General features: G+C 53.8%; 2 protein-coding genes across 7 annotated transcripts in view; both read left to right on the top strand.

Annotated features, from left to right (window-relative positions):
- Positions 1 to 11,940, top strand: part of ADCYAP1R1 (ADCYAP receptor type I) — a 50,048-nt gene extending 38,108 nt beyond the window's left edge. Inside the window, exons 15-18 of one of the 6 annotated variants that reach the window (XM_029077865.2) lie at positions 6,564 to 6,644; positions 9,585 to 9,714; positions 11,106 to 11,147; positions 11,592 to 11,940. In XM_029077865.2, coding sequence (XP_028933698.1) covers positions 6,564 to 6,644; positions 9,585 to 9,714; positions 11,106 to 11,147; positions 11,592 to 11,780 — 442 coding nt within the window. In that variant the 3' untranslated portion in view covers positions 11,781 to 11,940. Of the gene's footprint in view, positions 1 to 6,560; positions 6,645 to 9,584; positions 9,715 to 11,105; positions 11,148 to 11,578 lie in introns of all 6 variants that reach the window. The other 5 variants (XM_029077863.2, XM_029077864.2, XM_029077861.2 and 2 more) reach the window with 5 other exon arrangements.
- Positions 11,941 to 19,524: 7,584 nt separating this feature from the next.
- INMT (indolethylamine N-methyltransferase) lies at positions 19,525 to 27,307 on the top strand. Its single transcript, XM_029077300.2, has 3 exons — positions 19,525 to 19,866; positions 24,033 to 24,240; positions 26,006 to 27,307. Exons 1-3 carry the CDS (start codon positions 19,638 to 19,640, stop codon positions 26,433 to 26,435), a joined length of 867 nt encoding a protein of 288 aa, XP_028933133.1. The 5' UTR covers positions 19,525 to 19,637; the 3' UTR covers positions 26,436 to 27,307.
- Positions 27,308 to 27,330: the final 23 nt, after the last annotated feature.

Genomic DNA, 27,330 nt, shown 5'->3' with positions numbered 1-27,330 from the left:
ATATGTTCTCTCCCACCTCCTCCACCCGCCCCACCAACTCCTCCGTTGCTGCGCTGCCATCTCCAAGGGCACTGAGAACTCAAGCCACCTGCCCCCGAGACCCCCACTGGGGATCACTCCACAGAAGGAGGGGCCCACAAGACCAGAGACTCCCACCCAGCGGGGAAGGGGAGGGGGCCATCAGGGCTCAGGGCAGCAGCCACTCCCAACCCCATTTGACCACTGCCTGGTTCCCAAGGAGGGCTCATGCACCATCTGGACAGGCAGGAGCCAGTGGGCATGGAATAGGTGGTGGGTCACTCTCGCGGGGAACAGTGTGGGACAGGGCAGGATGGGCAGCTCTGGCCCCCAGCTCAGCTCCAGTAGGCAAGGTACCATTGCTTTTCTCGCCCGTCTCTCGTCTGTGCCCGGGCAGGGTGCCTCCATCCTCAAGGTTTGCTGGGGCAGAGATCTGTGCACCATGTCCCGCTGCCCCTCATGCCCCAGAGGAGGGCAGCGAGGGTCAGGGCTCGCGGCGGGTGGGAGCTGCGTCGTTCGTGCCCCGCCTGGCCGGGAGGGCTGCTGCTGCGCGTGCCGACTCGTGCTGGACAGCCGATGCCATCGAGGCTATGGAACTCCCCCGCCATCCCCTCCAAGAGCATCAACACAGGGACAGAGCTGCAGGGGCTTTTGGGAATTCTGTGCTACTTGGCTTGGGCAGGGGAGATTGGGGTTGAAACTCCCTGCCAGGTGTGTGTTTGTTTGGTTCTTTGGTATTTGTTAAGTGCTTACTATGTGTCAAGCACTGTTCTAAGCATTTGGGGAGATACAAGTGTATCAGGATGGACACGATCCCTGTCCCACATGGGGCTGACAGTCTAAGTAGAAGGGAGTAGAATTTCATCCCCATTTTACAGTTGAAATTGAGGCACATGGAAGTTAAGTGGCTTGCCCAAGGTCAACCAGCAAGCAATTGGCAGAGACAGGATGAGAACCCAGGTTCTCTGACTCCCAGGTCCATGCTCTTTCCACTAAGCCACGTAGCCTGTCTCCTGTCCCTCCTCCCATTTTCTTGTGGACCAGACACTGGAGACAAAACTCTCTTGTCTCCTGTCCTCCCGTCCAGTGGAGACAGTGGACACTGGGCCATTGCCACAGGCATATGGTCATGACTGGAAGAGCAGAGGGTGTGGCAGAGGGGTGGCTGATTGATTTACCATTCAATCATATTTATTGAGCACTGTGTGCAGAGCACTGTACTAAGCACTTGGAAAGTACAATTCGGTAACAGATAGAGCCAATCCCTACCCAACAACAGGCTCACAGTCTACCACATTTACCAAATAGAATTGTATTTTTTAAGGCTTACTATGTGCCAAGCATTGTACAAAGCACCGGCGGAGGTAATCAGGTTGATACAGTCCATGTCCCACTTAGGGCTCACAATCTACAGTAGAGGAAGAGCAAATGATGAATCCCCATTTTTTTCACGGAGGACACCGAGGCACAGAGAAGTGAAGTGACTTGTCCGAGGTCACACAGAGCAGGCACAAAGCAGAGCCAGGATTAGAAACCAGGTCCTCTCCCTCCCAGAATCATGCTCTTTCCAGAAGGCCATGGTGCTTCTTAAATATAAGACTCAGAAAAGGGAGCCTCAACTTTTTAGAAAGGGGCCGGTGGGGAAAGGGGTGGGCTCTTAACTTCCCCACCCTTCAGAACCCTGAGCAAAAAGCATACTGGGAAGATGGCAGGGACTTGCTGTGTGACCTTGGAGAAATGGCTTAAGCTCTCTGGCCTTCTGTGATCCCAGCATTTCTACCCTGGGTCTTGTGAGGGAAAGCTGCAGGCCTTCACTGGAAAAGGCCCTTTGCTTTGCTCCCATTCACAGAATTCCTTTCGGGCTATGATATTCCAACTCTAAGGAGAAATCTCACAAGGCCCTTCTAATAGATGGTCTAGCCCTGCTCCCCTCTCCTCCTCAACCCTGAGCTTTGGGGAAATGCATCAGTAGGGGGCCAGGGAGAGAGTTGACCTAGGAGAGCTTCCAGAAGAAGTGGGCGGGGGTGGGGAGGACCGGGGAAAGAGGGCGAAAAGGAAAAACACCAACTACGAGGAGGGAGGGGGTCATGGGGGAAAGAACAGATCTGGGAGTCATAACCCTTGTACCTTTGGGAGACCCTGCTGGGAGCTAGAGGAAAGATACCCCCCAGTCTCCATCCCCCCCACCCCACTGCTGGGTAGAGGTCTTAGTAGGGAATCCTGTCCAGTCAAGCAGTGATGGGGTTGAGGCTAGTGAGATGGTGAAGGGGAGGATTACTGGAAATAGGCAGCAGGCCTAGTTGGAAATAGAATCTTGGCTTCTTCTTTCTGTTCCTTGGTGGGAGGCCTGGTGGGACTCTGGTCCGGGAGGGGGACCCGGCGGTGGCTGCCCGCAGATGCTGGCATCTCTGAGCCTGGAGGGGGATACAGGTGGGGCCGCCGATGGGGTCGAGGGCAGAGATGTGTAGCATCAAGGTTTGTGGAAACAGTCTACGCTGTTGCTTCGGGGGCAGACCACTGGGTGGATGGAGTCCCAATGTGTCTGTCAATGGCTTGGAGAATTGTGCTCCAGCCTGTGGGTGTCCCATCCCAGGACGGGTGTGAGAGCATCGGGAGGTAGGGAGAGAATTTCAGACGTCAGTCCTATCAGCGGGACACAGGTCCTGCACCAGCAGCAGACACTCTGGGTGGAGTCTGGCCTGCAGGTGGCACTTGGAGTTCAAGGCCAGACATGCAGACAGGTCCGGGATGAGGCAGACTGGCTGGTGCCTTGTCCGCAGAAAAGGATCAAGGGGTCACAGTGGCCCAGAGATGAGCAGCCATGACGCTGAGCGGGAGGGAAAGTCAGTCCCCTTGAAAGAGGAGGGTCTGACTGGGGAATCGTACTGGAATCACAGGAGAAGTGGTTTCAGCTAGGCACTGGGAGGGACTTCCCGGCTGTTCAAGGAAAGCATGTCAGGCTGGGCTAATCCGGGCAGATGCAGCACCTTCAGCCTGGAAGGACAGTCAGTCAATCGTATTTATTAAGCCCTTAATGTGTAGAGCAATGTACTAGGCACTTGGAAAAATACAACACAACAAAAAACAGACACATTCCCTGCTCACAATGAGCCACAGAACGTGGTTCCATCAGACTGTAAGCTCACTGAGGGCAGAGGATGTGCCTGTTATATTGTTGTACTGCACTCTCCCAAGTGCTTAGTACAGTGCTCTGTACACAATAAGCACTCAGTAAGTACGATTGATTGAGGGGAGCATTGGACAGGGGAAGGGTGATAACCTTTGATGCCTCCCTGCCCTCTCACCGCCCATCCCGTGTCTTGAGCTGACATCCCTGAATTCCCGTCCTCATGAGATGGAGCCAAGCCTCCTCCCATGGGGGCATCTTCACAGCAAACCTGTTTTCAAAGGAAAGCATTTTGCAAGCAGGTGAGGGATGCTAGCATCTCTTCCAGAGGGCACTCTCCCTACTGTAGGGTAATGGCTAGAAACCGAAACCACTTGGCTGTTTTCAATCAATCAATCAACAATCAATTGTTTTAGCTGGCAATAAAGGACTTGGAAGTGTCCTCCCGCCCTCCAGATTCTCCTGGCCCTGAAAAGTTCTAAGAACAGAGCACTGTCAATCACTCAATCGTATTTATCATACTGTGTGCAGAGCACCTTATTAAGTGCTTGGGAGAATTCAGTTTACGGAAGTTGATAAACACGTTCCTTCCCCACAAGGACCTTACAGTCTAGAAAGGGAAACAGACCCTTCTAATATAAATCAATAAATTACAGGTATGGACATAAGTGCTCAGGGTGGGGTGAGTAAAGGGTGCCTATTCAAGCACAAAGGTGATGCAGAAGAGGGTGCAGAAAAAAGGAAATGAAGGCTTAGTCAAGTAAGACCTCTTGGAAGAGATATGGTTTTAATAAGTCTTTGAAGGTGGGGAGAGTGATTGTCTGTCAAATATAAAGTGGGAGGGAGTTCCAGACCAGAGGTCTGAGTTGCTATTGAGGATCAAGGTCTGCATCCCCCAAGTTGGTTTGAGCCACACTCATCAGCCAACTTGTGGTAGGAAAGACCAATTCATCCTCCATCAGTGAAGCCACAGGGTAATCAAAAAGGTTCGATCCACAGACTACAAACAACACTGAAACTCCTCAAAGCACAGCCCGGTCCAGGTCAGCTCCGGCGTCCCTGACCACCGAGTCATCTGGGCCGAGCAGAGAGGTGGGGCCCCAGTGCGCATTGTCCCCAGAGAGCTGTTGTGTAGGGGCAGTCTGTGAGGTTCAAGGAAACCACGGCTGATCCACTTCAGGTCATCAGCAGCGGGAGAGCATTCCCAATCCCTGGAGTGTCCTCTCCGATAGTTGGGGGAGAAATCGTGTGGAAGAGAACGTGTGGCTTTGACCTCTGCTGCCTTGCAAACTGGGAAATGGAGACAAATGTCCAGACCAGAGCCAGATCCCAGGAGCATTCTAGTGGCGTTCTGGTCCCTCCAAACCCATAGGGAGGACTCCTGCAGGCACCAGGCGCTGACTTTTTTTTTGTTTTCAGTGGTATTTGTTAAAGGTATACTGTATGCCAGGCACTGTACTAAGCGCTGGGGTAGATTCAAGGTGGAAAACGGTCCATGTCTCATTTTAATCCCCACTTTACTGATGAGGTAATTGAGGTACAGAGGAAGTGAAGTGACTTGCCTAGAGTCACACAACAGACAAGTGGCAGAGCTGGGATTAGAACCAAAGTGCTCTGACTCCCAGTCCCATGCTCTTTCCACCAGGCCATGCTGCTTCCCACGAGGCCACGCTGCTTGTGCATTCTCTCTCCTTCCCAGGCCATCCAGCTCTTGGCTAGACCCCGGGGACTTCTGTGAAGAAAAGGTTTTTGTCTGATCCTATCATGGCCGCAGCTGGCTGGGCTGGAGGCCTCCCGGACACAGAATAAAGCCTTTCTCCTGGGGGAAGGAGGAAGGAGGAGCTTCCTGGGAGTGGTGCCTATTCCAGCTCTGGGAAAAACCCAAACTGACAAAAGGGGAGCTTGGGACAGGACAGAAAGAGGAAGTGAGAAACCAGCTGGAGATGGGGAGGTGACATTTACCCCCTCCCTGCCCCAAGTGGACAAAACATAGTTGAATATCCCACAGCTACAATCCAGCTGGTTTTTGATCTTCTGAAGGTGGATTATGCACCAGGTAGATTATCTGACTGTGGTATTTGTGATATTTGTGAAGCACTTACTATGTGCCAAGCAATGATCTTAATTCTGGGATAGATACAGGGAGTCAGGTTGGACACAGTCCCTGTACCACATGGAGCTCACAGTCTTAATCCCCATGTTACAGATGAGGTAACTGAGGTACAGAGAAGTGACGCGAATTGCCCAAGGTCCCACAGCAGTATGTGTCGGAGCTGGGATTAGAGCCCACGACCCCTGACTCCAAATCCCCATGGTCTTTCCACTAGGCTACGCTACTTCTCCCACTGGCGCTCCGGAGAACTGTCTGCTTTATGGATTACTTGTGTCATGGGTTATCTGTGAGTTGAGTTGTCCAGTTTGGGCATTATCTGCCAGTTTAGTTTTCTGGTTTGTGTTTTATCCTGCCAGTTTGGTTGACCAGTTTGAGAATTACCCCACAAATAGGGTTGCTCGGTATGTGAGCTGTCTGCAGATTGGAAACTCACACCCACTGGGAGAAGTCTGCTTTCTTTAAGATCTCCTCACACACTGCAGCCCCTGCTGTCCACCCAGCCCCACCGTGGGACTTCCTCTGGACCAACTAAATCCAAAGCCCCTTCCCCCATTATTGTCCCAGTATGACTTGCAGCTATCCCTCCCCTTTGCCAAATGAATCCCGGCCCCCTCCCCCATGTTACATTATCTGGTGTGGGTCACCTAGGCCGCTTCTTGTTGTGAGCATGGAATACCAGAGAGCTAATTTTTCCTTCCCACAAAAACCACATGAAACAGAGTCCCCATAGAATGCTCCCTGAAAACCTGAGATCTGGAGAAAGAGAGTGTGTGTGTGTACACATGCACAGGCAAAATATCAGCCTTACCCAAAACCTAAATCTACTTTCAATCAGGAGGCTATGAGGCAAAATGGCCCAGCTCGTCCTAAGAGGAGACCCCACCCCAGTTTCAGAATACACTGTTTAGTTTTCCCAGATTTCCAAGATTCAATCCTCTGTGTTCCATGCCTTATTTTGCCACAGAAACGCTTTAGCACCTGCCTTTCTGATGGGTCTGGCATTCAGGCAGGCCTCCATCACCTCCTCTTCATTCCTGGGGGTCTTGATCCTACTCCCATGCCCTGCCCCTTGGCTCCTCTCTCTACCCTCCCGCCTGTGTGTGAACGTGCGCTTTGGTGCCCTGGGCTGGGCTGCCTCTCCTGTTGGCTTCTCATCATTCAGGCTCGCTGCTCCATCCCATGCCGTGCCCGTGCGCTCCGTGGGACTTGTTCCGCCGTGCCAGGCGCGTGGCCAGGGGCTGGGGGCCGGGAGCCGGGGGCTGGGGTCCCAGCGCCCAAACCAGTTAACCTTGTCGTATCCAGCAGCTGCGTTCAGAAATGCTACTGTAAGCCCAAGAGGGTTAACCAGCACTCTTGCAAGATGTCAGAACTGTCCGCCATTACTCTGTAAGTGTGCGTGCCGTGACGTGACCGTATGTCGTGACCGTGTGCCCTGACGCATGCTGCAGGCTGGGCCCCGGCTGGCGGGGAGCGCTGATCACGGGGGGACCGAGCGGCCTGGCTGACCCTCATGGCCTGCTGCATGTGGAGTTTGTGGCGTCGTGTGCGCTGGCTGCGAGTCTCACAGCCTGGGGCGGGGGGAGAATGAGGGGTGGCCGGACCCCCACAGCCAGGGAGACCCGTCCCTGCCAGAAGGGGCCGGATGGTCCTGAGGCACATTTGGCTTCGCCATGGGGCAAGGCCCTGAGGCGGTGTCAGACAGACTCACCAGGGTCCTCATGTGGACTGTTCTGGAGTCCCTGGCCGGTCCAGCCCCTGCTGCTCTTGATCGCTATTACTGGCTCCAAAGGCTGGGGCATGTGCAGGTCACGCTTAGTGTGGGCCCCCACAGCATTCAGGGACTCATAGTCCCAACATTTCAGGGCCCTGCTGGGAGACCACCGCCGCTGGGGACAGGCTGCAGAGGTTCAGAGCTGCCGGGGTGGTTCCCCAGGCTCACGGCACTCACCCCGGCCATGCCATCCTGCCATGCGCTGCCAGGAAGCCGAGGAAGCTTTCCTGTCTGTTGTGAATGCTGAGGAATGTTTCATTCATGATCTGTGCTCTGCGCTTCCCAATTATGGATCCCCCACTCTGCTGGGCAGGGGGGCTTGCTGGGGTCGCTGCTGCCTGCTTCCCTGGGTGGGGACTCTTTTCTTTCAGAAACACTCCCAGACAACCTCCCCTTCCCCACTTCAGGATGAAAGGAGAGAAGAAACTGGGAGAAGGGAAGGGAGTTGGCCATGTGGGAGAGACCGGAAAGGGATTGGAGTGTCCAGGCTAGGAAGGAGAAGGTTGAGATATGAGTGGAGGGTGGATCTGAGTCCCAGTCCCTCAGTCACCGAAGGGTTCCTTGGGATGAGGATGAGGCCAGGATTGCCACAGTATAGGCTTCAGGAAGACACAGGAAAGAACATCCCAACAGTCAATGGAATAAATAACTGGAAAGGGCTACAGGAGAAGGAAGAGGCCAGAGGGTCTGATCTATGTTCCTGGGAATCTCTGAGGCAAGAACACCCACACTCATCTTGTCCTACCTCCAGGCAGGGGGATGGACCCATTGTCCTGGGGTACCATGGCCTGGGTACGCCCTCCTCTCCCTTCCTTCAGGGGGACCCAGGCCCAAGCTGCTTCAATCTTCTCAAGGTGGAGGAAATCATCTCTGACCTGTGACCCCTCCCCACCATCTCTTGGCCCTGGTCCCAGCAGGGCCTGGCAGATAATGAGGGAGCTTTCACCAGCCTCCTCGCTGGGTTGGTCACCCCTTTGTCCCAGTAGCTTGATGCTCCAGGGAGGGAGCGCCTCCTCCCCTGTCGGTTGCATCGTGGAGAGCTGCAAGGGTCCACAGGTATCATCCATCCCCACCAGCCCCCTCCTCAGCTCCCCATGATCCCCCGAAGCCCCAGTCTCTTTCCCGCAGTTTCACTCTGCCTTTCCTCAGCCACCAGGGTGGGGAGCGAGGAATCAGGTACATCTTAAAGGTGGTTCTAATGTTTCCCATCCCTGCCCTCCCCTTATTCTCTAACTGACCACTCTGTGCTTTCTCCCTGCCCCTGAGCTTAGGATGGAGGCGGCAGAGACAGGCTTAGTTGCAGCTCAGGCTTGGGATCCAGTCACTGACGTGGTGGAGCATGCTCGAGTGCAGATGTGCAGGGCACCCAGAGGGTATGTGGGAGATCTGGCTCTGAGCGGGCAGAGCTAGCCCCATCCTCCCACTCAGACCACAGACCAACCTCCACTCCAACCCAGGTCTTTGGGGGCCCTTGATTTCCCCATCAATGATCTCTTTTGCTGCACCGACTGGGGAATGGAGGTCCAGAGAGGTTAAGCGGCTTGGCCAAATTCACACAGAAGATGAGGGGTGGAACTGAGACTCTAACTCAAGTCTCCCAGCTCCCAGTCTGGGATCTCTGTCCTTTCCAAGATGGTCTGGGTTCCTTCCCTCCCAAGCCAGGCCAGAAAGGGGCATTCATCTACTTTGGGGTCAGGGCTTAAGACTGAGGAGGCTGGTTGGCTATGGAGGGGATGCGTTTTTAAATGGGGGTCAACCGGGGACCCTCCCCCTGCACCGCCTAAGTTCCCAGCTGTCTGGGAGGGATTTTTCCTGGAAGGACAGTGTGGAAGGGAGACTGGCTGGTCCCCTACTGAGACCCAGTCCCATTCCATGACAGGAGCACAGCTGCACTAGGCCAGTGGGGAGAATATATCCTCTCCTCCCATTCTGAAACATTCCCCCACAAAAGTCCACCCAGAAAATGCCCCCCCCCCCCAGAATGTCACCCAGAGAGCCAACGGGTTCTCAGGAAAGGGGCACAGAACAGGGAACAGGAGTCCTGGGATCTTGTCCCAGCTCTGCTGCTGGCCTGCTGCGTGACTTCCGGCAAACAGCTCAAGCTCTCTGGACCTCAGACCCCACCTACATCCCACACCATGTGAGAGAAGCCCCACTCCACCGCGTAGGCAGGGTAGGGCCACTCGAATGGGATGGTCCGGTGTCTGCTCCTCCCTAAAGACGGCATCACACCTCCCTGTGCCAGCTAGCCGGGGCTGTGCTAACAAACATGATAATAATAATAATAATGTTGGTATTTGTTAAGCGCTTACTATGTGCAGAGCACTGTTCTAAGCGCTGGGGGAGACACGGGGGAATCAGGTTGTCCCACATGGGGCTCACAATCTTAATCCCCATTTTACAGATGAGGTAACTGAGGCCCAGAGAAGTGAAGTGACTTGCCCACAGTCACACAGCTGACAAGTGGCAGAGCTGGGATTCGAACTCATGACCTCTGACTCCAAAGCCCATGCTCTTTCCACTGAGCCACGCTGCTTCTCTACTCTGCCCGACAGGAGGCTGGCCCGCTCCACCCTGCTGCTCATCCCACTCTTTGGCATCCACTACACCGTCTTCGCCTTCTCCCCCGAGAACGTCAGCAAGCGGGAAAGGCTGGTGTTTGAATTGGGGCTGGGATCCTTCCAGGTACGGCCGCGGGTCGGGCCGGCGGAGCTGGAGCCGGGTAGTACCCCGTCAAAGGAGAGTCGCGACTGGGCCCCACGCCCATTATCAGGCTACGATATGAGTGTGTGGGGAGGAGGGAGAGGGGAATGGCTGAACTATCATTCGTTGTATTTGCTGGACATCTGTGGTGTGCCAAGCACTGTGTACAGCTCTGTATTGCTCATTGAGAGCTCCCAGGGGTGGACCAGTGCCCTGCTTTATGCAGAGTGCTGTGCTGGGCACCTATCACATGCTGAGTGCTATGCCCAGTGCCCTCGATGTGGAGAGCTCTATACTGGGTGCCGACCATGTGCAGGGGCCCGCTGTTTGCCAAGCGCCGTACCAGTCCCCCTATGTGTGCAAAGCGCTGTAATGGGTACCTGCTGTGTGCAGAGAGCTATCCTGGGTGCTGCTGTGTGCAGTTTGCTGCACTAAGTATGTACCATCTGCATAGCACTGGACTGAGCTCCTACCATGGGCAGGGCACTGTACTGAGCAATTGGCAGAGTTCAGTAAGAGCAGGAGAGAGTGCTTTAAAGAGCCCTCCCCCTCCCTTAATCTCTCCCAGACTACAAGGAGGAGGAGGAAAGGGCGTGAATAAAGAGGTGACCTGTCTGCCCCATTTTACCACCCCCCACCTCCCCAACCCATTAGCAGAGGGGTGGGTGACCAGTTCCTCACCACTCCCCACACACTGCAGCAGGCAGTGAATCACGGGTATTTGTACCCCAATCAGGGAATAGGAAGCTGAGCAGCACCAGGACCAGGCCTAGCTCCTGGGGAGGTGATGCCCCCCTCTGAAATGTCTCCTAAGCCCGGTTCTGGACCAGGACTATTCAGAGCATCTCCCGGGGATCATCCTCCTCCTCTTTGTCCAGGTTTTCCCATTCCATCATTCCCACCCAACCCCATCCTCCCCTATGGCCCCTGGTTCAGCTTCTCTCCTGAGCTTTTCTGGAAGTGGTGATCGGAGACGTGGTGACCTGGAACACCCTCCCTCCTTATATCCGACAGACGATCACTCTCTCCCTCTTCAAAGCCTTATTGAAGGCACATCTCCTCCAAGGGGTCTTCCCTGACCAACACCTCCGTTCCTCTCCTCCCTCTCCCTTCTGTCTCTCCCTGACTCAACCCCTTCATTCAGCACCCCCTTCTTAGCCCCACAGAAAATATGTCCATATCTGTCATTTATTGATAGTACTACGTGTCTCCCTCTCTAGACTGTTAGCTCGTTGTGGGCAGGGAATGTGTCTGTTTATTGTTGTACTCTTCCAAGCGCTTAGTACAGTGCTATGTGCCAGTAAGTGTTCAATAAATACCACTGAATGAATGAATGAATGACCACCGTGTCTTTTCCCTCCCTGTCCACCCAGGGCTTCGTCGTGGCCGTTCTCTACTGCTTCCTGAACGGGGAGGTAAGGAGTTGGTTCTTGGACCTCAGCTCTTGGGAGGGAAGCCTACATGGGGTGAGGGAGAGCATGTGCGGGGAGAACTGCCCCGACCGGGGGGAAAGCCATGCATGGAGGAAGAAGCCTGCACTGGGCGGGGAGAGCATATGCCAGGGGAACTGCACAGGGGAGGGGAGAGCAGGCGTGGGGAGCATGTGCAAGGGGACCCCCCCCCCCAGTTAATCATTCGTTATTTATTGAGCGCTTATTCTGTGCAGAGCACTATACTAAACACCCTTAGACCACCCCCCTCCCGTTCCCGGTCGTGAAGGCGATGGGGCCGGGGTCCCCCCGGGCGGGGAAAAGGAGTCTGTTCCCCACCCCGAGGGGGCGGGGAGGAAGGGGATCGGACAGCACGCAGGCGAGCGGCACGGTACATAAAGAAATGACTTTTGAAGTTTCTCCCTCAAGGTGCAATCCGAAATAAAGAGAAAATGGCGCAGTTGGAAAGTCAACCGATACTTTGCTGTGGACTTCAAGCACCGTCACCCCTCCCTGGCCAGCAGCGGGGTGAATGGAGGCACCCAATTGTCCATTCTGAGCAAGAGCAGCTCGCAGATCCGCATGTCCAGCCTCCAGGCCGAGAACCTGGTCACGTGAGCCACTGAGCCGGAGCCGGAGAGCGCCCGCGTCCGTCCGTCCGTCCGTCCGTCCGTCCGCTCAGGCCCCCTCCCCTTTTCCGCGCTGACCAAGGGGGAGGGGGCGTGCAGGGAAGGACGGACGGACCTTTCTTTGTCTTTCCGTTGTGTTCTTCTTTTCCTTTGCCAGAGCGGGGAGCCGGGGTTTCCCGAGACGGGAGGTGGTCAGCAGTGCCCTCCCCCCCGCCTTCGCGGCCTCCCCCCCACCTGTAAATTACCCTTCGGAGAGCTCCACCCCTCCCCCAGCCCATCCCCCTCCCCCAACCCCTGCTGCCCCCCAAGATGCCCGGCCGGGAGGTGGGACCTCGGGTCCTCTGGGGCAGTCAAAGGATGGGGGGGGGCGTCCTGGATTTGGGGGGAGCCCCTGCGGGGAAGGGGGTCGAGGGGCCGAGGAAAAAGAGGAAACTTCGCCAGGCACCACCCGCGAACACAACAGCGTGGCGGGGGTCGGCCTGCGTATGTCTGTGTGCGTGTGTGTGTGTCTGTGTGTGCGTCTCTTTGTGCGTGTGCCCTTGGAGTGGACGGGGCTGCAAAGCGCATCGGCCTTGCCCGCGCCCCCCCCACCCCACGCCCCCGCGGAGGTCCGGCCCCGTCCACGGACCTTGGGGCACGCAGGACTGCGAGACCCGGCCCTGCGAAGGCTTCCCACGCTCCCCTTTGTGTTTCGGGGTGATGAGAGGGGTGCCTCCACTCTCTGGACTTCTGGAGAAGGGGGCACACAGCCCTGGTCCCTCCAAGGGCCCTCAAACGGGTCACCTAAGACCCTCCCCTCCTCCCCCCGCGCCACCGACGGCAGAGGGAGAGGAAGTGGCCGAAGGGCCAGATGGGGTCGGTTTACTTATTTTTAATTTTTCTCTGTTTGACTACTCCCGAGGCCGGGATTGTGGGGAGTAGGGGGTGGCGAGGGCGCTCGCTAGCTATGGTGATGGGCGTCCTCGCCCCTCCGGCCGGACACCCCCCCTTCTCTCCCTGCCCCTCCCCGCCCTCCCAGGCGGCAGTACCCTCTGCAGGCTGGCGGTGCCCCGCGGGTCAACACTCTCTTTCGCCCTGTTGGTTCTCTTTAGGCCTAGCATCTCTCGAAACTAGCCTCTCCCTCCGCCCATTTGCCCCGGGGGCACGGGCGAGGCACGGGGGCCGAATTAGGATTTGCGGGCTAAAGGGGTGGGGTCCCCCCCACCCGGGAGCCAAGATGGATCCAACTGCCTATCTCCGCCCCCCGCCCCCGGGGATGTAGGGCATCCCTCTGCAGAAGGAGCCGCCGAGACCGGCGACAAGCCCCCGGCTCGACCCTGGGATTCTCTATTGCCCCAGGGGAGTCCTGCCCAGTCTCCGGCGACCTCCCGGAGTCCTGTCCCTCCCCTCTCCCCGCACCCGCCCACCGGTCTCACTTGGTGGGAGGAGGGAGAATGCGAACTCCTAAAGGGATGCAGGTTATTAGAAGGGGGGAACTGCAGCCCACCCATATATCGCCCCCGGGGAGAATGGGGCCGCTTTAAGGCTTCTGAGAGGGGGGCTAAGACAGCAGGCGTCTCCCACGCGGGTCCCGCCTCGACCCCCACGAGGGCTGCCGAAGCCGGGATGGCGACTGTACGCCGGGAGCGGGGTATGCGGGGGGCGAGCCGCCCAACCCGCTTCCCCGCACGGTCACGTCTGCCCGGACACGAGTGTTCCACGCGTGCCCGTAACCGAAAGATGTCCCGGGGCGATTGTGTTTGTGTTGTTGTTGTTGTTATTGTTGTTATTGTTGGGTTTATTTGGACGTGGTGGGAGTAGAGGGGCAGGGTCCACTGTGAAACCGGCGGCGGGTGACATAGTCACTGTCATTCTCCGAGACACGTTGGTGACCATCCTTTGTACACCGTTTCTCCCCGTTCCTGCCCGTTCCCAGAGTCAGGGTCCCTTGCGGGAGGGTCCGATACGAGGGGCAGACGGTCCTACCTGAGACACCCTGCTTTTCTCCACCCCCCACCTTGGCAACTCCAACTTCGCCTCGGCCCGGGGAAATTCGGAACGTGGATTGAAGGGAATGTTGTGGAGGAGGAGGGCTGAAAAACCCATCCGAACTAAAGCTCCATCAATGTGTTCGACCCCTCTTAAATCAATCAATTGCATTTATTGAACGCTTATTGTGTGTAGGGCACTGGACTGAGCGTTTGGGAGAATTCAACACAACAATATAACAGACGCATTCCCCGACCCAAACGAGCTTACAGTCTAGAGGGGGGATCAGGCATTAATAAAAATATTACGGATATGTACATAAGTGTCCTGAGGCTGGGGCTGCTCTTGCCCACCTCCCTGACTCGGAGTCCCCTCTGGATGCAATAAGGGGCGTTGGGGAGCACGGAAATGGTCCCCAGGGCCAGAAGGACGTGAAGGGGGTGGACAGTCCATAGCGAGGATCATCTTCAGTCTGGATAACTGAAGGTGGACTGGGCCTCGTGATAACAGGCTGGGCTCCTGCCCTGCTTTAAGAAACTGCTCCGAGCACATCTCATTTTTCAAGAAGGTGCAAGCCACTGGGGTGGCGGTTATGCGGTCTACTTACCCCGGTTGGGGGGTGGACTGGACCATTATCGTTGCCTGATGGCTGTACCAGCCCCGTCCTCAGAAGCAAACAGGATAATACCCCAGCTTTCCCACTTTTGCTGGAGCCACCCCAACCCGGCCACTGAGGGATAAGTCATAGCCTTTCCTGATGAGGAGTTCTCCCCTTGACACTGCTTCCCTTCGCCTGCCCTCAGGATCCCTGCCTCACCATCCACCTTGCAGGCCTTAAAATTAACCCTTTTCTCAGAGGGAGGACTGAGAGAAATGGGGATGCCACGGAGCTCCCCTTACAATGCAGCACATCTTCACAGTTGCAGACTGGAAGAGGAAAGGCTTGGAGTCCTGTCCCTCACCCACTCCTTCCCAACCAGCATCCAGAGCAGACCCCGGGACTCAGTCAGGGGGTGGAACACCAGCACGGAGCTTGCCCGATTATCTGCCTTTTCTACTCCAATCCTTGGTTCGGGTCTGGGGAGGAGGAAACAACAGTGTTATTTCACCTTGGGACAGAGAAGGAGCAGCCCAGCTACCAAACGTGGTTTCTGGGTAGGGATAATGAGGATGAAGGGGGAGGGGTGAATCCCTCTTCCCAGCAGGAGATCTTGAAGATGAGAATGCCAGGGTGAAATTCTCCTTCGTTCCCACAGATCCCTGGAGTTGGGATTTCGTGAGTCGTTCCAGTGCCACCCCCTCGCTCGCCCCCCCCCCCAAAGATACTCCCCTGTCCGACGTCTGTCCGGCTGTGTTTAGCTTTTGTCCAGGTCTGAAGCCGCTGCCCCCTGCTCTCCGTCCCCGCTGCCCCACCCCGCCCCTCCGCTGGGCCTGCGTGGGGCCCGGGCTGTTCGTGTCGTGTTTGTTCAGTGGAAACACTCCGGTAACCTCTGCTGCTTCTTAGAGTGACGTTCGTCCGTGCTCTGCGCCTGGTTCTGGATTTTAAACTGTAAAGCCGCTGTAGATGGATCAATAAATGTCTTCTCATTTTCAGTCGTCTGCTGGGGGGCCGGCAGGGCGGTGGGGGGAGAGAAGATCATGAGGGACGGGGAGGGTTGTCAGAATCGGGTTGGCCTGGGGTCTTCAGGGGGCTGAGGGAGGCTCTCGGGGTCATGTGGAGCTCTACATCAGCCTAGCAATTCATCTCTGAACTCTGGGAGGGCAGGACGGCTCCCAGGAGGCCGGGCAGTTCTTCCGTCCCCAACGTCCTGGAAGGTGGAGTTTAGATTTTCTCTCCCGATCTCCCAGGGGGCTTTAATCCGTTCCCCGAAGACACCGCATCTGACCAACCGCCCCCAGAGCGGGCTGGCTCAATCAATCAATCAGTGGTATCTATTGAGTGTTTACTAAGTGCAGGGCACTGTATTAAGCCCTTGTGGGAGTGCAATATAACAGAGTTAGTAGAGACGGTCCCTGCCCACAACGAACAAACTGCCTTAATACTAACAATAATGATGGTATTTGTTTAGCGATTACTATGTGCCAAGCACTGATACAAATTTATCAGATTGTCCCAGATGGGGTTCACTGTCTTAATTCCCATTTTACAGATGAGGTAACTGAGGCACAGAGAAGTTAAGTGACTTGCCCAAAGTCACACAGCTGACAAGTGGCAGAGCGGGATTGGAACCCACCACCTCTGACTCCCAAACCTGTGCTCTTTCCACTAAGCCACGCGGCTTCCCTTTCCCCTGCACCTTAGTGGACAAGGACTGGCAGGACCGAACTTCCACCCTGAAACATCTCTACCCACCAGGCGAATGACAAGCAGCCCCCTCCTTCGGAACACGGGTACCGAGGGGCAATGCCCGGATCCTTTGTCGGGTGCTTGTAGGGTCGAAGGAGAACGGAGTTCCCTGTTGGCAGAGATGAGGGAATTGCCCTGCCGCAGATAGTTCTTTTCCTCCTCTGCCCCCACCTCCCCCTTGCTCTTTGAATTAAGCTTCTCGGAGGGAGGAGGGGCGGTGGGGAGGTGTTTATTCATCAGACTAGCAGCCCCTCGAAGGCAGGGACCCTCTGTCTTCCCTCGATCCCTCCCCAGTGCCCAGCACACTGTGTGTGTGTGTGTGTGTGTGTGTGTCCTGTCTTCCCTTCGAATGGGCAGCTCCTCAAAACTGATTTCTCGACAGACAGGACCATGGAGGTGACCCAGGATCGGGGTATCAGGGTGGAGAAGGACCTGGAAGGAACTGAGCCAGCAGAGCCAGGGGAGGGTACCCCAGGAAAGCTTCCTAGAGGAGAAGGGGGTGGTGACCTCTTAGCAGAGTTGTCCAGGGGAGAAAGATGTGGTTGGGCAAAGAAGAAGGAGAAGAGTGAGGAGAGCAACAAGCCTACATTGCCTCCCAATCAATCCAGATCTTGTACTGGACTCCCACTGTTTTTTTTTTGGGGGGGGGGAGGCGTGAGGAGGGTGGTTATGGTATTTGTTAAGGGTTTACTATGTGCCAGACACTGTCCTACATGCTGGGGTAGATACAAGCTATTCAGGTTGGTCATAGTCCATCTTTCACATGGGGCTCACTGTCTTAATCCCCATTTTACAGATGAGGTAATTGAGGCACAGGGAAGTTAAGTGACTTGCCCAAGGACACTCAGCAGACAAGTGGTGTGGCCAGGATTAAGACCCAGATCCTTCAGACTTCCAGACCCATATTCTATCCACTATCAATCAATCATATTTATTGACCACTTACTGTGTGCAGAGCACTGTACTAGGCACTTGGGAGAATATAACAATATAACAGGGTTGGTAATCACGTTTCCTGCTCTCAACAAGCTTACAGTCTTGAGGGGGAGACAGACATTAATATAAATAAATAAATTACAAATGTGTATATAGGTGCTGTGGGACTGAGGGAGGGTTGAATAAAGGGAGCAAATTGGAGTAATGCAGAGGATTTGGAAAATGGGAAAATGAGGAAAATAGGCCTCTTGGAGGAGATATGTCTTCAATAGGGCTTTGAAAGTGGAGCAACTAAGTGTGTCAGATATGAGGAGGGAGGGCCTTCCAGGACAGAGGCAGGACGTGGGTGAGAAGTCAGCAGCAAGACAGACGAGATCGAGGTACAAGAAGTAGGTTGGTATTAGAGGAGCAAAGTGTGTTGGTTGGGTTGTAATAGAAGAGCAACGAGGTGAGGTAGGAGGGGGCAGGTGATTGAATGTTTTAAAGCAGATGGCAAAGTGTTTCTGTTTGATGTGGAGATGAATGGGCAGCCACTGGAGGTTCTTGAGAAGTTGGAAAGTATGGACTGACCGTTTTCGTAGAAAAATGATCTGGGTAGCAGAGTGAGGTATGGACTGGAGTGGGGAGAGGTTGGGCGGTCAGCAAGGAGGCTGATGCAGATGAGTGACTGTACTAACATGATAGCAGTATGAATGGAGAGGAAAGGGCGGATTTTAGCAATGTCGTGAAGGTAGGACCGACAGGATTTAGTGACAGATTGAATATGCGGGTTGAATGAGAGATGAGTCGAGGATAATGCCTAGGTTTCAAGGATAACACTAGGCCAAACTGTGTGCAGAGCACTGTACTGAGAGCTTGGGAGAATGCATTAGCGTTGAAAAACACGACCTCTGTCCTCGAGGAGTTCACGGTCGGGGTTGTGGGGCTTCTGTCAGAGGCAGCGTTCCGGCTACGATGAAGGGGTTCAGTGTCCAGCCTCCTGTTGGACACTTGGCCATGAGGTGGAACCCCAGGACCGTTCCATGTTTCCGACTTTCTTGACATGGGCCAGCAGGGGGCACCATCGCTCCGTGTAGAGGGAGGTCTGGGAACTTGATTGATTGATTGATTGATTGATTGATTGATTGACTGATTGATAGATAATGGTCTGTGCCTCAGTAGGTCAGCAGAAGGTCTCAGCCTCGGGCCCGGACTCAGACCAGGACAGTCCGTCCAGGGTCCCAGCTTTCGGGCGGCCGTTCCGATGCTCAGCAGGTCTGTCCCCGGCAGGGCACGTGGGGTCCAGGACGACTTTAGGTGCCCTGTTGACGTTATTGGCGCCCAACCTCATTCATTCATTCATTCAATCGTATTTACTGAGCGCTTACTATGTGCAGGGCACTGTACTAAGTGCTTGGAAAGTACAATTCATCAATAGAGACAATCCCTGCCCACATGGGGGGCGACAGATATCAAGACAAATAAATAAAATTACAGATATGTAATATGTAATTTTCAACTCCCCCATCTCAAAACTTTTGCACACATCCTTCCCCTGGCCTGGAACTCCCTCCTTCCTCAAATCTGCCTCTGCCCTGCTTCTCCCCTAGAAAGCCTCCCTCTAGCCCACCTCCCCAGAAGGCCTTCCCTGACTGGCCCCTGGTTATCCCATCAGACACCTCCCCCAGCACTATCGGATTAATTTCTTAATTTGTTGTTAATTTACCTATCCATTTGTAGTAATAGCAACAGCATCAGTAATAGTAGTAATAAATGGCCAGGTAGTCCTTTGGCAAGAAGTCCCTCTGGTAGACATCTCCAGTGAAGCTCTCACCCATCTTGTCACTTGTCTGTGAAGGTCTCGTGTCTACCTCATCCCTTAGAAGTATTGTGTTTGACATATAGTAAGCGCTTAACAAATACCATTATAAAAGAGAGTATTGGGTATCTATTTCTATCAAGTCTCTTACACATATCTATGGTCTAATCATCAATGCCTTTTCTCACTCCTATGATACTGTAAACTCCTAGAGGGAATAATCCTGTCTTTTACTTCTTCTATCTGTCTCCCAGGTGCCCAAAACAGGGCTCTGCACACAGCAGGCATCTAGTACAATGCTCAGCACATAGTATACACCCAATGCAGTGCTCGGCATGCAAGTGATAACGGTCCCTGCTCTCCCTGTCCCAGAGGGTTACACAGAAGTTAAATGAGGTTTCCAAGTCAACAAGTTCTATTCTCGAACCTGAGCCAGGGTGGGCTGGCTGCACAGAGGTAATGGGGTAGAGATACTGGATTTGGGATCCGTCCTGTTGCTTGGATATTTTCTGGCTGGAAACTCCAGCTGGGCGAGGCTGGAATCCAATGTTGACAGCCGGGAGCAGGATGGGGAGGAAAACGGCTTAGCCTTCCCCCCCCCCCCCCATATCTGGAATCTGGAATCTGGGGGCCCCACCCCCATTGCCCCTGCTCAGCTCCAGGCCAGCTGGAGAGCAGGAGTGGGTTGGAAAGGCCTGTCCCTTGGGGGTGGGAGGTACAGGGGAGTGGAAAGGGAGGGGGTTGCTAGACACCCCGCCACCCCCTGGAAGGAGGAGCTGGGGAGAGAGCAGCCCTGCATGTTTAAAAGCAGAGGGAGCAAGACAAGGATCCGTGAGCTTGGGGGGCCGAGACCTTCCCAGACAAGAGACAAGATGGGCGAGAGCTTCACCGGAGGAGACATCTACCAGAGGGACTTCTTGCCAAAGGACTACCTGGCCACTTACTACTCCTTCGACTCTGGCCCTGACCCCGAGTACCAGATGCTCAAGTTCAATCTGGAGTGTCTCTTCCAGACTTTCGTGCAGGGTAAGCATTCATTCATTCATATTTATTGAGTGCTTACTGTGTGCAGAGCACTGTACTAAGCTGTTGGAAGTACAATACAGCAATAGAGACAATCCCTGCCCATAAGGGGAACACCCAGTGGGGTTGGTAGCGGGAATGGGGGTTGGCGGGGTGGGGAATTGATGCCCTCACCAGCGTCTCCTCCTACTCTAGGCCAGGTCCTGGTGTCATTCCAGACTAACCGGTGGAGGCAGACCTCCACAGTTGTTTTCCAGGCCGAGGGAGGGTGAGGATGACCCTGGGTAGTGCAGGGGGTCTCAGGGCCTGAGTGTTTCAGGATGGAATGGCTAAGTCAGAAATCACAGATCAATGTGCCACGTCAGGAATAATGGAGCCTGTTGGGGCCAAGGGAGAGAAAATGGAGGCATATCCCTGAGACAGACTGTCTTACCAAGACACAGTATGTCTCTGGGCAGCAGATTGCTGGGTTCTCAGGACTCTGAGGAAATCAATCAGTGGCATTTGTTGAGCACTTTTTGTGTGCAGAGCACTGTAGCACCTAGGCGAGTACAACATAACAGAATTTTTTTTATGATATTTGTTTAGAATTTACTATGTGCCAGGCACTGAATCAGGTGCTGGGGTAGATAGAATATAATTCATTTATTCATTCATTCATTCATTCACTCGTATTTACTGGGCACTTACTGTGTGCAAAGCACCATACACAGTGCTGGGGAGAGTACAATACAATAACAAACAGACATATTCCCTGCCCACAGCAAGCTCAACTGGACACAGTCCATGTCCATGTCCCACATTGTCCTGGAGGAGATGTGATTTAGGTGAGAAGCAGCTTGGCTCAGTGGAAAGAGCCTGGGCTTGGGAATCAGAGGTCATGGGTTCTAATCCCGGCTCCGCCTGTTGTCAGCTGTGTGAACTTGGTCATTTAACTTCTCTGTGCCTGTTACCTCATCCGTTAAACGGGTATGAAGACTGTGAGCCCTACATGGGACAACCTGAGTACCTTGTATCTATCCCAGGGCTTAGAACAGTGCTGGGCACATAGTAAGTGCTTAACCAATACCAACGTTATTATTATTAAGTGAATTTTCCTACTGCTCCTCCCTGGAGATCTGTGACTGTTTGCAGCCTCATTCATTCATTCAATCATTATTGAGTGCTTACTGTGTGCAGAGCACTGTACTAAGCACTTGGGAGAGTATAATAGAACAATAAACAGGCACCTTTCCTGCCCACAACTAATTTACAGTCTAGAGGGGGAGACAGACATTAATATAAACAAAGAAATTATAGATATGGCCATCGGGGAGCCTTTAGGGCACCACGGCTCCAGGTCTCAAAATGGTGTCCCCCAGTGGCAGATAGAATAATAATGTTGGTATTTGTTAAGCACTTACTAAGTGCAGAGCACTGTTCTAAGCGCTGGGGTAGATACAGGGTCATCAGGTTGTCCCACATGAGGCTCACAGTTAATCCCCATTTTACAGATGAGGGAACTGAGGCACAAAGAAGTGAAGTGACTTGCCCACAGTCACACAGCTGACAAGTGGTAGAACCGGGATTTGAACCCATGACCTCTGCCTCCCAAGCCCGGGCTCTTTTCACTGAGCCACGCTGCTTCTCACCTAAATCACATCACCGCGGCTTCTAAAAGAGCCTTCCCAGGCCCGAGTTCAGCCTTCAGAATTTCTTTCGTGTCCGAGTTGCTGGGCCCGGGCCCGGAGTCTTGCTCTCAGCAAACCCTCCTTATCCTATCGGGGCTTTGCTGGCTGAATTGTGACGATGGGGGTGGGGGTGGGAGGCGGTGACCTAGCAGGGGTCTGAGGTCTGCAGCCTCGACGGCAGCATTCTAAGGGGAAGCAGGGGCGGGGGTGGAGGGTGACTATAAGATCTTCCAGGCCTTGGATTGGAAGCTATCTCTGTCCCAGCTGCTGTGGGTCCTCTGATCACTTTCTGTCCAGCCGGACCCTAGATTTAGCACCCCCTCCACTCCTCCCCCTCCCCCTGTCCTCTCCCGCTTCCCCCCACCCCCTGGGAGTGTGGGGGGGAACACAACATTCCACAACCCAGCCTCCCCCACCATGACCCTTTCCTCCTTCTTCCCTTAGCCTCCTCCCCACCCCCACCCCCCCACCCCTGACCAGTGGGAGCAGAGCCCTGGAAACTGTACCAGAAATTCACGGAATTGTTTCCTGGGGATTAGGGAAAGTATCCTGCCTGATAGAAGCAACAACCCCTGAGCAAGCCCCCCGGGTCAGGCCCTGGCTCTTCCCGCCAAGGACTCTGACTCTGACCAAGCCACAAAGGCGCCAGGATGAACCACGTGCTGGTTGTCTTCCTGGACACCCGCCCTTGTGGTGAGGGACAGATCACCTGACCACTGCGATTCTCCCCCTCCATCCCCAGTGACCTAACACAGTCCACCCCACACTCCTGACTCTCTCTTCCCCATCCCTGACTCTTCTCCAGGGACCCAGCATGGACCATCCCACACCGAACTCTCCCCTCTCCATCCCTGCTTTAATTCACTCACTCAGTTGTATTTGAGTCCTCCACTGTGTCTAGGGCACTGTAATAAATGCTTGGGAGAGTACAATACAAAAATAGACACATTCCTTGCTCACAAGGAGCTTACTATCTAGAGGACTTTCCCCGAATGATCCCTCTCAGCCTACGTTTGTCCACACTGCAGATCCTTCCTGACCCTTCCAATCTACCACATGTGGACCCAGTCCACCCCCCGACCATCCCATAGGCTCTCCGCTGCCCGCCTCCAGATGTATCCTGAGATGTAGCTGCCAGAGCAGCCTGCTGTGTCTAAGGTGGGCAGACCAGAGTAGCATGGCCTAGAGGATAGACCATAGCCCTGGGAGACAGAAGGACCTGGCTTCTAATACCAAATCTGCTACTTGTCTGCCATATGAACTGGAGCAAGTCACTTCACTTCTCTGTGCCTCAGTTACCTCATCTGTCAAACGGGAACTGAGACTGTGAGCTCCATGTGGGACAGGGACTGTGTCCAACCCAATTTGCTTGTGTCCTCCCCAGCTCTTAATACAGAACCCAGCACATAGTAAGTGCTTAATAAGGACCATCACTACTATTCCTGGTCCCTTCCAAGAATGGAAGACCCATTCACTCGCTCCCCAGGACCCCACCAGGAATCTCTGGCCCTTTGCTTCAAGACACTCACCTGACAAATACTGGGGCTGGGGAGCCAATCGACTCAGGCCGCTCATTTGAGGCTGGTCTGCCGCTTCTGTTCTAGTGGCAGCAGGCATGGGGCAGGGGGCAGGGGAATAGCTGGGCTTTCCCTTCTCAGTGGTGGCTGCAATTCCTCCAATTGCAGTTGCAGTTTAGGGAAATTATCCCCCAGCCCCGTTCCCTTCACCATCTCAAGACACGACCCTCCCATCTATCAAAAAATTACTCAGTAATTATTGAGTGCTTACTGTGTATAGAGCACTGTACTAGGCGCTTGGCAAAGTGCAATACAATAGTGTTTGATGCCCATCTCCCTGCCTTCCTATAAAGCTATGGTACTTATTGAGCGCTTATTAATAACTGTGGTATTTTTTAAGCACTTACTATGAGTCAGACACTGTACTAAGCACTGGTTACAAGATAATCGGGCTGGACACAGTCCATGTCCCAAATGGATTCACAATTTTCATCCCCATTTTATAGATGAGGTAACTGAAGCACAGAGGAGTGAATTAATAATAATAATAATAATAACTGTGGTATTTGTGAAGTGATTATTTTGTGCCAGGCACTCTACTTAGCTCTAGGGTGGATACAAGCAAATCGCTTGGAAACAGTCCCTGTCCCACATAATAATTGTGGTATTTGTTAAGCATCTACTGTATGTGAGGCACTGTACTAAGCACATGGGGCTCACGGTCTTAAATGGGGATTTTACAGATGAAGAAACTGAGGCACAGAGAACGCAAGTGATTTGCCCAAGGTCACCCACCAGAAAGGTGGCAGAACCGGGATTAGAAACCAGGTCTTTCTGACTCCCAGAACTAAATTCATTGTGCAGAGTACTGTACTAAGCCCCTAGGGCCCTCCAAACCAATTTCTGTTCCATGCCCCCTACATGGCACTGCTGCTTTGCCCCCTGTCCTCCCGAGACCCCGTAGCTCTCTCTGCCCATGCAGGAGATCTGCGGGGGGACACGCTGATCGACGTGGGCTCCGGACCCACCATCTACCAGGTCCTGGCCGCATGTGAGTCCTTCCGAGAGATCATCCTCTCGGACTTCACCAACCCTAACCGCGAGGAGCTTCAGCGCTGGCTGCGGGCCGAGCCCGGAGCCCACGATTGGACCCCTGCCGTGCAGTACGCCTGCGAGCTCGAGGGAAACAGGTACCAGTTGATCGAGGGACCATGGGGCGGGGCCAAGGAGGGCATGGTCTGGCTCAAAGGCCCCATTTTAGCTGAGAGCCGGGACTAGGAGTTTTGTGGGTGGGATCAGGGGGTCCGAGGCCATCTTGTAGTGGATAGAGCACAGGCCTGGGAGTCAGAAGTTCATGGGTTCTAATCCCGCTTCACCACATTTCTGCTGTGTGATCTTGGGCAAGTTACTTCACTTCTCTGTGCCTCACTTACCTCATCTGTAAAATGGGGATTGAGAATATGAGCCCCACTTGGGACAGGGACTGTGACCAATCCCATTTGTTTGTATCTACCCCAGCACTTAGTACAAAGCCTGGCACATAGTAAGCACTTAACAAATACCACACTTATTATCTTTTTCTCAGGGTTCTTTCTCTAGGTCTCTGTCCCTGTCATTTCTCTTTGAGGCTCTCTCTCTCTGTGCCTCTCTCTCTCTTCCAATCCCTGATTTTCTGTGTCTCTGTCCCTGCCTCTGTTTTCTGACTCTCTGTGTCCCTTTGCCTTTCTGTCCCTGTCTCTGACTCTCTTTGTCCCCGACTAGGTCCTCATTTCTTCTTTTCCCATTCCCTTTGCATCATCCTCACACTTGGATTTGCACCCTTTTATTCAACCCTCACTCAGGCCCACAGCACTCATTTATATATCTCTAATTTATTGATTTGTATTAATGTCTGTCTCCCCCTCTAGATTGTAAACTGGTTGTGGGCAGAGAATGTGTCTACCAACTCTGTTATATTCTCCCAAGTGCTTAGTCCAGTGCTCTGCACACAATAAGTGCTCCATAAATATGGTTGATTGACTGACTGATTATATACCTCTGTCCCTGTCTCTGACTTTCTAGGTCCCCATGTCTATGTGTCTCTCTTTCTGTCTCTGACTTTCTAACTCTCTAGGTCCCTGTGCCTATATGTCTCTCTCTCCCTGTCTCTGCTTCTGTTCCAGTCTCTGACTCTATTTTTTTAATGGCATTTGTTAAGTGTTTACTATGTGCCATCACTATAATAATAATTATGGTATTTGTTAAGCACTTAATATATGCCGACCACTGTTCTATGCTCTGGGGGAGATACAAGTTAATCAGGTTGTACCACATGAGCTCACAGTCTGAATCCCCATCTTACAGATGAGGTAACTGAGGCACGGAGAAGTTAAGTGACTTGCTCAAGGTCAAACTGCAAATAAGTGGCTGAGCTGGGGTTAGAACCCACATCTTCTGATTCCCAAGCCCGTCCCAAGCTGCTTTTCTAAGCATTGGGGTAGATACAAACTATCTGATTGGACAAAGTCCATGTCCCCCATGGAGCTCATAGGCTTAATCCCCATTTTATAGATAAGTTAACATTTTATAGATGAGGTACAGAGAAGTTACGCAACTTGCCGAAGGCCACTGTGTTTTTGTTTCTGTCACTGTTCTCTGAGTCTCTGAGTCCTTGTGTCTCTGGACCTGTATGCACCCTCACCCCGTCACCCACCTCACCCAAGGCTCACCCTTCTGTCTGACTGGACCTGTCCCCTCTCCATTCATTCATTCATTCAGTCAGTCAGTCAGTCAGTCATATTTATTGATCACTTACTCTGTACAAAACACTGTAATAGCACTTGGGAGAGTACAATAGAGCAATAAACACATTCCCTGCTCACAGCGATCTTACAATCCAGAGGGGGAGGCAGACGTTAATATAAATAAATGAATGACAGATATGTATGTAAGGGTAATTTATCCCCACATTTGCAGAGATAAGTGGCCGGAGAAGGAGGCGAAGCTACGTCGCAAGGTCACGCAAGTGCTCAAGTGCGACGCCAACAAGCCCAACCCATTGGAGCCGCTGGAGCTGCCACCCGCTGACTGCGTCCTGACCATGCTGGCCCTCGAATGTGCATGCCATGACCTGAATGCCTACCGGGCTGCACTGTGCCACCTGGCGGGGCTGCTCAAGGCAGGTGGCCGCTTGGTCACCACAGTCACCCTGGAGCTCGACTCGTACCTGGTCGGGGAGCGCAAGTTTTCATGTGTGCGGCTGCAGCAGGAGGGCATCGAGGCGGCCTTTAGGGATGCCGGCTTCCACATTGAAAGGCTCCAGCACAGCCCCCAGAGCTACTCCCGCACATGTGCCCCCAATAGCGGCGTCTGCTTCATTGTGGCCCGCAAGAAGGAGGCCGCCTAGGGGCTCAGACCAAGGGAGACAGCCTATATCAGGCCCTACCACGTACCGTTCCCCCTCCAGGCAAGCAGCTTTCTCCTTGGTAGGAGGCACTTCCTGCAGGCAGCCTCCTCTTCGCTAACTGGATTCTTTCCAGAATTTTGAGTTATCCCAACTCCCACCTACCTAGGGTGGGCATTTTCTCTTTTGTAGGTGGTGGCAATTTGCTAGCAGACGCTGCTTTGACTCTTTAAATTACCTCAAGAGTGGATTGTCTGGGCCTCTGTGCTTCCTAGATTATCCATGACTTTCAGTTATCTGCTTTCAACCAGTGACACAGGACAATCATGTGTTGGCCTGTTGTGGGGCAAAAAGTCCCCAACCCCCAGCCTTCCTTGAGGTCAGTGGCCCCAAGGGCAAGTAGGGGGTCCACCTGTGGCCTGAGAGGGGATGCAGGACCTCTGCAGGGAGGACCTGGGCACCTACCCCACCCAATCTAGATGGCGTCTACATGCATAAATTATCCAGGTGATCCATGCTTCAATTAACTCTGTCCACAAAAAACCCTGGGGTAATTGAAGCCAGAGTCCATGCTGGGGTCAGAATTATCTGAATGATCAGCTTGCGAGACCCAGAGGGAGACCTGGTGCATCTGGGGAGGCACCAGAAGCTGGGGGTAGAAGGAGGAGGTCAGGTCAAAATTCAGCCACACTCACTGTCCTTGGGGTTCAATTGCACCTCTGCCCATCTGATGGTGAGGTTAGGGGGAGGTGAAGGGAGAGCTCCAGGGGCACCACATTGGGGGTGAGAGTTTTCCTTAGATTCAAGTGTCATCACTCCTGCTCAGCACACTCTTTTGAGCAAATGCAATAAACCATTGTCTCTGCTCACAAGAAGCCAGCTGCACCTCTGTCTTTGA

This window comes from Ornithorhynchus anatinus, chromosome 13 (assembly GCF_004115215.2).
Source record: "Ornithorhynchus anatinus isolate Pmale09 chromosome 13, mOrnAna1.pri.v4, whole genome shotgun sequence".
NCBI classification, from domain to species: Eukaryota; Metazoa; Chordata; class Mammalia; order Monotremata; family Ornithorhynchidae; genus Ornithorhynchus; species Ornithorhynchus anatinus.
Note: the sequence above shows the minus strand (reverse complement) of the source record. Positions and strands in the feature narration are given on the sequence as shown.